The sequence below is a fragment of the Entamoeba histolytica genome, genomic scaffold (genome assembly GCF_000208925.1).
Source record: "Entamoeba histolytica HM-1:IMSS scf_1104750518719 genomic scaffold, whole genome shotgun sequence".
NCBI classification, from domain to species: domain Eukaryota; phylum Evosea; order Mastigamoebida; family Endamoebidae; genus Entamoeba; species Entamoeba histolytica.
This window is the reverse complement of record NW_001914943.1, coordinates 42,196-51,655: the sequence shown is the minus strand read 5'-3', so window position 1 is coordinate 51,655 and position 9,460 is coordinate 42,196. Positions and strand designations below refer to the sequence as shown.

At 26.0% G+C, this 9,460-nt stretch overlaps 7 protein-coding genes across 7 annotated transcripts in view; 4 read left to right on the top strand and 3 right to left on the bottom strand.

The window, feature by feature from the left end:
* Positions 1-529: 529 nt before the first annotated feature.
* Positions 530-1,226, top strand: EHI_161070 (uncharacterized protein; the record flags this gene model as incomplete). The annotated part of the gene is made up of 1 exon (XM_644514.2): positions 530-1,226. One exon carries the CDS (start codon positions 530-532, stop codon positions 1,163-1,165), a length of 636 nt encoding a protein of 211 aa, XP_649606.1. The 3' UTR covers positions 1,166-1,226.
* Positions 1,227-1,769: 543 nt separating this feature from the next.
* EHI_161060 (uncharacterized protein) lies at positions 1,770-3,089 on the top strand (the record flags this gene model as incomplete). Its single annotated transcript, XM_001913709.1, has 1 exon — positions 1,770-3,089. The coding sequence occupies one exon, from the start codon at positions 1,770-1,772 to the stop codon at positions 3,087-3,089; it is 1,320 nt and encodes a 439-aa protein (XP_001913744.1).
* Positions 3,090-3,157: 68 nt separating this feature from the next.
* EHI_161050 (uncharacterized protein) lies at positions 3,158-5,070 on the bottom strand (the record flags this gene model as incomplete). Its single annotated transcript, XM_644515.1, has 2 exons — positions 3,158-4,797; positions 4,854-5,070. 2 exons carry the CDS (start codon positions 5,068-5,070, stop codon positions 3,158-3,160), a joined length of 1,857 nt encoding a protein of 618 aa, XP_649607.1.
* Positions 5,071-5,248: 178 nt separating this feature from the next.
* Positions 5,249-5,837, top strand: EHI_161040 (uncharacterized protein; the record flags this gene model as incomplete). The annotated part of the gene is made up of 2 exons (XM_644516.1): positions 5,249-5,474; positions 5,521-5,837. 2 exons carry the CDS (start codon positions 5,249-5,251, stop codon positions 5,835-5,837), a joined length of 543 nt encoding a protein of 180 aa, XP_649608.1.
* A 313-nt stretch (positions 5,838-6,150) lies between these two features.
* Positions 6,151-6,819, top strand: EHI_161030 (Rab family GTPase; the record flags this gene model as incomplete). The annotated part of the gene is made up of 1 exon (XM_644517.2): positions 6,151-6,819. The coding sequence occupies one exon, from the start codon at positions 6,151-6,153 to the stop codon at positions 6,787-6,789; it is 639 nt and encodes a 212-aa protein (XP_649609.1). The 3' UTR covers positions 6,790-6,819.
* Positions 6,820-6,913: 94 nt separating this feature from the next.
* EHI_161020 (uncharacterized protein) lies at positions 6,914-8,098 on the bottom strand (the record flags this gene model as incomplete). Its single annotated transcript, XM_644518.1, has 1 exon — positions 6,914-8,098. One exon carries the CDS (start codon positions 8,096-8,098, stop codon positions 6,914-6,916), a length of 1,185 nt encoding a protein of 394 aa, XP_649610.1.
* A 469-nt stretch (positions 8,099-8,567) lies between these two features.
* The window catches only part of EHI_161010 (anaerobic glycerol-3-phosphate dehydrogenase subunit A, putative), a gene marked incomplete at both ends in the record, with an annotated part of 1,862 nt that continues 969 nt past the window's right edge, over positions 8,568-9,460 (bottom strand). Inside the window, one exon of the mRNA XM_001913708.1 lies at positions 8,568-9,433. Coding sequence (XP_001913743.1) covers positions 8,568-9,433 — 866 coding nt within the window. The remainder of the gene's footprint in view (positions 9,434-9,460) is intronic.

Genomic DNA, 9,460 nt, shown 5'->3' with positions numbered 1-9,460 from the left:
TAAAATAAAATAAATACAAATAATAACATAAACATAATAAATAATAAAAGGTAAATAATATACATATACTCATCAAATAAGTATCAAATAGTTGATGTATTAAATTAAAATAATGAAATAAATATCAAAGTGATTTGATAAAACAAATCAAAATAATTAAATGATAATAAAAAATGAGTCAATATTATTTAATAAAATAGATATAACCTTAAAATATACATATATTCTAATAAAAAAAAAACAATAATATAGTTAATATGTAAAGAATAACAAATGATAAATTATAATGTTATTTAATTAATTAGTTTTTAATTAGTTATTAATAATATTCTTGATGGTGATGAATTTTTTTTATTTAAAAAGATATGATGATGGTAAAATGTTAAAAAAATAAATAAATTAAAATTTCATTAAGAAAGAATTGCTAAATAAAAATGTGACATACATGACTATCGATGATCAAAGATCTTTGAAGAAGAAATGAGACAAAATTTAATAGATGTTTATTAGACTAGAAATATAAAATAATATGTCTGCTACTATAGAAGAACTTAAAACATGTTCAAATCAACAAGAATTTGAAGCTGCTGGTGAAGCAGCTAAGAAATGGTTTACAGAAGTGTTATCAAATGGATGGACTGAAACAACAAAAGGGGAAGTTACTATTTATGATAAACCATCAGTAAATAACCATCACTTTATTAAAACAGTAACACAATCAAAACTAAAAGCAGAAGACATATTTAATAAAGTTAAAAGTGCAGATTTTGCTACTAGTCATAAATATGACAAAGAACTTGTTGAATCAGAAGTTCTTGAAACAATTAATGAACATCTTAAAGTTACTAAACAAGTAAATTCTGCACCATGGCCTGTTGCAGCAAGAGAATTTGTTTCAGTTTTAATTGATTATGAAGAAAATGGAAGCTTTTATATTGTAAGTACTTCTATTAATTATCCAAAATGTGATACTGTTGGAAAGAAATATGTTAGAGGTGTTAAATTATTTGGAATGAAATTTACACCAAATGATGAAGGTTGTTTAATTGAGCGAGTACTTGAAGTTGATCCAAGAGGTTCAGTAATTGCTATGGCAGTCAATGCATCTAAAAAAGAAGATGCGAATAGACTATTAAATATGAAGAAATTTTTTGAACAGAATTAAAGAACAAAGAAAGAGTTCGTTTAAAATAAAGGAAATAATTTTAGTATAAAATTATTGAAAAAAAGGTTTAACAACTTTTAACTTTTTATTAAATTAAAATATCTAAAATACGTTAAAAATCTCTTAATTTCCATAAAAATCATTAGATTTTCAATTTATTTAAATAGAAACTGAATTTAATAAATTTGTTGTTGTACCCTAAATCTAAATCTGTCAGTAGCTTTTTTACAATAAAATTCCAAGTTTAGATAAAAAATGCTGAAATACTCTAAAAAATTATTCTATTTAAAACTAATTTCTTTATTATCTTGTATTCATTTCTTCTTTAGATAAAATAAATAAGAAAGAACTTTTTTATACCAATTCAATGATGTTTTTAAGTATCTGTTGGATATTTTTATTAATTTCATATTCAAATGCAGAGTCTGGTCCTTGTGTAGTTTGTTATATAATTTTTTGATTGATACGTTAATTTAAAGAGTAAAAAACCAAAATAACGTTATAGAATAAATTAGTTCTTCTTAATAGTGAGAATAGTTTAGTTAAAAATTCTTCTCTTAAAACGTATGATTGTGATACCGAACTAATAGCAAACGGAATACGAATGATTGGAAAAGAAATGAAAAGAGAATGTTATGTTCATTCTGGAATGATCTTTAAAAAAAAAGGAGATAGACTTATTTCTAAATGTGGAAGTTGTATGAATATGGTTGGTCCATCACTTACTGAGATTCATTGTATTATTGTAGGATTTTTTAATGTTACAGATCAAGACTCTCCATTGTATGAAATTCAAGACCATGCAGTAGTAAGTGATTATGAATTTTTTAAAATTGCTGCCACAACTACTCCTTGGTCAAATACTCTGTTTACACAAATAACTATTTCAGAAGCTACATGTTTATTTACTGTTTTCCCATCAGTTCATATTCTTAAAGAAGAAAAAGGAATTTCAACAGTAGCAATAGTTAATTCAAATGATATTGTAGAGAAAATTATTTATAATGGGGTAGAATATTTTCAGAATGGACATTATTTTGACATTCCATTTAAAGATACAACGGTATCTTTTCAAATAGTTTCATTTACTAATAAAATACTTAAAGTAAATAATATGAAACTTAGTACTAAAAAATTTTTACTTGACCAACGTTTTCCTTCTACTCCTCATACTTTATGTCAATTCTCTTCTACTTCTAAGGTTTATACCTCTGATGGATATGCTGATATTTTATGGATTTTTCAATGGCATTTTGTTGAGTTACAATCCACTGGATTTATAAAATTAACTGATGAAGAAGTTATTAATAATGGATTACTTTTACATTCTATTGATGGAAAAGCATCTCTTATTTCTTATGCAACAACTATATTTAATTTTGTTATGGCTTATAGAGAGTTAAGAATAGAAGGAACTTCAGATGCAGAATGGAATTTAACTTCATATGAATGGGGAGGATATAATTATGGGAGTGATAGTTCTCTTGTGACATATCCTCCATGTGTAAGTACTGGTTTCAATGAAGAATCTAAATGGATCAATGAAACAACATTCCAATTTAATATATCTATTACTGTATCAAAGAGATGTTATTATTATTTAAATTCTATGCTTCTTAATTTTAAAACAGATGGAAATAGAACTCTCAAATTTTCTAATATACGTTTTAAAGACTTTGAAAATAAAAAAACATGTAAAGTAGCATCTTTATATTGTGATGGTATGGAATGTAATGCAGATTCAGAGTCTGAAGATGCTAAATGGAAACCAGAATGTGTTCCACGTTGTGGTGTATGTCGAGTCGGATATAAATGTTCAGTAAAAGGAAAATGTATAAAAGAAGAAGAAATAAATACAAGAAGTGCATGTAAACATATTTCTATTATAACTCTATTTGCTTGGTTCATAGTGTTAATTATCTAAAACTAATTCAAAATATAATAGAAAAATGAATGAATTAATTTACATTTTATTGTTGAATTTTATTTATGTTAAATAAATGATTGACCTATTTTCTCTTTTCTTGTTGTAATTGCTCTACTAATTGCTTGAAGAAGTGTATCTGCAAGAGAAGGTTCTCCAGACCTAACAATTGCAACAATAGTCATAAGGTCTTCAAGGTCTTTACAATTTAACATTATTTTAAGTTGAACCATAAACATCATATCCATTTCTTGAAAATATCCAAGGCTCATAAAAGAGAAGAGTATTCTTGATTTCATTCTAAGCCACTCAACCATTTTTAATAATACTGCATCAAATATTTTATATTCACCTCTTTCAAGATTACTTATTAAAACTTTACGCCAATCAGTAAAAAGATTTGTTCCATCTATTATTTCCATACCTGATGGTGAAACAATCATAGATCGTTCCATATTACTATTAAATATACTAAGTAACATTGAAGAACGTTGTAAGAAATAGTCATATGTATTAACTTCTTCTGACAAATAAACCTCTCCATTAGTTAAGTCTATAACACAATATGGAAATCCCATAAGTGTTTCAAGTGAATTAGGTATTTCCATCATAAAAGAAACATCAATTAATGGATTAAGAACAGAAACAATAGAATGTCCAAATACAGTTTTTGGTTTATAAATACTAATAGTATTAAAAGGAGATAATAACCTTCTTATTCCATTAAGATTTCTTCCATCAGCAGGAATAACAATAGTAGTAAATGACATTAAATAACCATAAAGGATATTTTCTATTATTTCATTAGAACATTCTTTAACAAAAGAGAATTGTCCTTCTAATTGAATTCTGTTACTTTCATCTAAATCAGTTTGAGAAGTAGTGTCTATTTCAATTAATGGTTGTTCTGATAAACGACTTAATTTTCTTCTTAATAAAATTTTACCAGGAGTTTGTGTTATTCTTTGATTTGGGAATTGATCTTCATCCATACTAAAAGTTAAGTCAGACTCCCCTGATAAATTAAGATTAGAACAACTTAAATTTAAAGCTTCTTGAGATAAAAGTAAAGAGAGATGTTCAGAAGGTTTTCTTTTTAATCGATTTTTCTTTTCTTTTTCAAAAGTTTTAAGGTTTTCTAATCTTTTTCTATAATCAATGTCAATAGTAACAATATATTCTTCTAAACATTGAACAAATGACTGTAATCCAGTTAATAATGTCACTTGACTATTATCACCTTTTCCTTGAGTAGAAATATGTTTTTGAACAAAATTCCACATAAAAAGATTTATCATATCATAAATTTTTTCATAATTTATTTCTCCTTTTTCTGGAAGTAAAAATCCAATACTTACTGAAATAAATCCATTTCCTGTAGTTTCTATGAATGGAACCATAACAGAATAAATTAAATGATCATATTTTACTGAATCAAATTCAATTGTTCCATAATCATATAAATAATACATTGGTACCATTTGTTGCATTAATTTTAATGAATCATTTGTTTTACTACAACACGTTTCTAATAATGGTTGTTTTCTTATATATTGTTTAATTACATATCCTTGAATTAATTCATGCATTGTTTGAACCCCATGTGGTCCAGTATATTGAAGATCAACACGTGACATTGAAGTTGAATAACTAAAGATATTAATAAGTGTTAAATACTTAATTTTTACTGAAGGAACAAAATGATTAACTATAACATTAATGTATTTATTATTTTTCATACCTAAACATTAACATAAAACAAACTTGATATTTTCCATGGAACTTTAGTTAAATATAATCCATCACAATGTTCCTCAAGTATTTTAAACATTTGTGACCATAAAAATCCCCAAAATTCATAAATATCTTTTAATTTTTGTTGTTTTTTCTTATTGGAAAATATTATTTTCTTTGATATAGATGGTGACCCAATAAATAAATCAGAAGTGGAACGAGATATGTTATATAAGCTTTCACTCATTTTGAATTTTCCAGACTTAGAGAATTTAAAATTTATTTTTTGGATTGTTTAAAATAACAAAAAGAAATATGTTATTTTTTGTTATTTTAATGAAAGAAAAATGAAACTTAATGGAATTTTCTAAAATATATTTTAGAAAAATTTCAAACTTAAAAAACTTGAAAACTAAAAGAAGAAAATGAATTGTTTATTCATTTTTGTACTTCTTGTTATTGCAAATGCCGAATGTGGTGAACGTAAATTAAAAAAGTTTCTTATTGTATTTAAAGATTGTGAAAATTATTATGATCCATGTGATTGTTTGAAACGAAAAGAATATTACTTAAAAGAAAACGAGTGTAATGAAACTGAAGAATATAAACAAGTAACTTCTGCTCTTCAAAGTTGTGGTGAACCAAAAGAAGGTTTGTTTATTTTATATTTAAATTAACTTTTATTCATTGTAAATAGGAAGTTGTTTGTATCAAAAAGATTATGAGTGTAGAATTGTTCATAGTGGATGTCTTGACGTTGTTTCACTTGGTCTTGGCGGATCAAAACAACACTGTCTTGAAAAATTTGCAGAATGTTTAAAAAATGCTCATTGTGAAAACTTACCAATGTATCAACAAGCCACAGAAATTCTTACCCATCCAGACCAATATGCTGAACAATTAAAAACTGTTCCACAAAATAAAGATTCTCAACCACCAATGGCAGATCAACCAAAAGAAGATCAACCAAAAGAAGATCAACCAAAAGAAGATCAACCAAAAGCTGAGTTATAATTTAACCAATTCCAATAACATTTTTTTATTTAATATTTTTTAAATTTATATGTTATATTTTTTCTCTTTTTTACAGAATTTAAATGTTTTTATAATTTATGAATAATAATTTTCTTTTATCATTAAATAATAATATATATGTTGTTTCCCAATTTGATAAAAATGCTGAGGAAGAAAAAGACAAGTGTTTCTTTTTATAACCAAAAATAGAGTTTAATAAAAAATAAAAAAACTATACAAAAACTATAATCATAAAAAAACAAAAAAAAAAAACGAAGAACAAAATTTTAAATTTAGTTCAGTTTGATTGAAAATGGAAGGAGAAACCGAGTGTATGTATAAATTAGTGATTATAGGAGAAAGTGGTGTTGGTAAATCAAATTTATTATTGAGATTCACACGAAATGAATTTGAGCCTGAAAAAAAATTTACTATTGGAGTTGAATTTGCCACACGTACGATTGAATATGAGGGTAAAACTATTCGTGCTCAAATTTGGGATACTGCTGGTCAAGAAAAATATAGGGCTATTACTGATGCTTATTATAGAGGGGCAGAAGGAGCAATGTGTGTTTATGACGTATCAAAGAAAGATAGTTTTGATGCAATAGAACGATGGATGAATGAATTAAAAAATGGTTGTGATTCTGACATTACTATTATGATTGTAGGTAATAAAGCTGATCTTAAACAAGAGCGTGAAGTTAATACCTCAGATGGGACTGAATTTGCTCAAAAACATTCAGCTTTCTTTATTGAAACTTCTGCTTTAGATGGAACAAACGTAGAAAAAGCGTTTTCTGATTTATTGATACAAATTTATAAAAAGAAGAACGCAACACTTAAAAATGATTCTGTTCCTTCTGATAATTCAAAGCCTAAAACAGAAGAAAAGGTAGATATTAGTCAAACTCAATCTGCTCAAACTCAAGGTGGTAAGAAGTGCTGTTAACAAAAGAAAGATTTATTTACTTTTCTCATTAAGTTTTTTAAAAAATATTTTTTGTCTTTTCATATAATTTAACAAAACTAATTAATAAAGTTATAAATAATAAATTGTACTTATAAGTATCTATTTATTCCATTTGTACAACAATAACTCTTCTTGTTGTAAATTCTGCAGGGTGATTGGTTCCTGTTAAAGTTAAGTTTTGAATTCCTTCATAACTTTGAGAAAGATGACAACAATCACTTTTCTTTTCTCCAATAGCACGAATACCCATTGATCCTCTTCCAAGTTCAAAACTTCCAATTTGATAAAGTCGAGTATCATTTTTCTTTTCTTTTTTACTAACTTCTGCAAAAATAGTAACAGCACAATCATATTGGTTTTTCTTAGGAAGAAAACGGATTGGAGTAACTATTCTTCCATTAGCATTTAATGAAAATAAAAAGTGATCTTTGTCTTTAACAAAGACATTAATTTTAGTTATTTGTTTCTTAACAAATGCCCCAAATACATTACCTTGGTCATCAAAATTAATGAAAAACAAATTACTTCTACAGATAACACTTCTTCTAAATTCCTCATAACAATTTATTGATGAGTCATAAATTAAATTACATTTTTTTAATGCTGACCAGGTTCTAAAAGTTTTAACATTTTCATTAACAACGTAAAGGTCAGAGTCTTCTTCAGGTTTATTTAATCCAAAAGAAAATAAATTCAATATTTCACAATTTGTTTTTTTAATTCGTTTAATCACAGGAACTTTTGGTCTTGAAGTCATTGAAGTAATTGGAGTTTCCATTTTAGAAAGGGTAACAGCATTAGCGACAGGTTTAATACATTCTTGAATATCAAGAATTTTTTCATTAAATTCGTTTCTTTTTTCCTGCATTTGAAATTGAATTTCTTTATTAATTTTGTCTATTTCTTTATTATATTTGTCTGTTTCTTTTTCTACTATTTTTAGTGCTAATTCATTTGCTGTAGATGCAATCACACTCATCTCTTTCTCTTCATTCTTTTGAACAGCTTCCATTAAGGTAAAAGCTCTTTTTAGTAACTCAACAGCTTCATTTACTCTTTTAATTATTCTTAAATTTTCTGTTACTATGAAATTTAATTCATCAAATAATCTACGATATTCTCTAATAGCAATTTCATCACTATCAGTAATATCAATTCTATATTTTGAAATTTGATATTTACTTTCTGGATCAACAGCTATTCCAGCAGCTTCTTCTAATGCATTACAAAATGAAGGTAATACTTTTATAACTTGGTTAAAAAGATTGAATTGTTCTAAGTGTTCCATATTTAATTATTAAAATTAAAGTTTTTAAATATTACAAAGACCTTTAAATCATTTTCATTTTTGTACAACAAATTGTTGTTGTTGTTTTAATTTTAATTTTAATTTAAATTTCTTTTATTTTGCTTTTTTTGTTTCTTTTAAAATACAAATTCTATTCACTTCTAATACCATTTATTCCAAATTTTCGTTGATATAATTTCTCAATCCGGATTGTTTCATTTTACGTTTTATTTCATTGAATTGTCTCCTTTAATTAAAAGAGAGACAAATGATTGATCATAGTTACCTCATTGTAAATTTCTAGGTTTTATGAATTAAATATCCAATCAAATTATTTTATTGGAAAAATAGAATTTTCAAAAGATGTTTCTTCATTTATTTATTATCAGAAAATACCAAAATAATAATCTATTTTTATAAATCTGTCTAACTTCAAAAAAGAAAAATAAATTTAAAGTTATTTAGAATATTATCTTTCTTTTTCTTTAACAACTGGATAACATGCAACAATATCTGTCATTTTTGGTATTTTTACTAACACTTGTCCTTTATTGATTGGTGCTTTAATTGGTGATTGTTTATGAATAATTTCCATTACTTCAAATATCTTTGATCGTGGTACTGGTTTGGTTAATTTAACTGGTACTCTTATCAAATTTCCTCCTTCTACTGGAAGAGTTGTTGAAAATACTCTAAATGGTTCTATATGTTCTTGTCTAACATAAGCAGCTCCTCTTGGGCATGAATTTCCTTTAATTGATGTAATTTCATTTGATTTAGCATCAATCTTAACTTCAATTGGACATCCTCTTGGACATACAATACAATTCATATGTTTTACTATTTCTCCTTCTTTTTGTTCTGTTACTTCTTCATGTGCTTTAGGAATAACTGTAAGTGTAACTTCTTGTCCAATTTGACAATCTTTAGGAATTACCCAAACATGTCCCATTTCTGCTGGAATAGCATGTTCAATTTCTTCTTCTCCAATAATAGTTTCTCCTATTTTTGCTATAACATGTGCACTTCCAAAATCTTGTCTAAATCTAAATGATAATTTTTGTTTCTTATCACTAATAACTACTCTTTCTGGTACACAATAAAGAAGTTCTGGTGCTGGAATAACTTTAATTGCTTCTTTTTCTCCTCCTAATGAAAGTGCTGCAGCTTCTCCTGCAATAGCTCCTTCATTAGATGCTTCATCTGCAAGATCATGTACATGTAATTGATTACCAGCTGCATAAATTCCTTTTTCAACACATCTAAATCCATCAACAATTGGTCCTCTAGTTCTTGGATTTAATTGTACATTATGTCCAGCTTGTTGAGTTAAATCTGGCAGTGGAATAAGTCCAACAGATA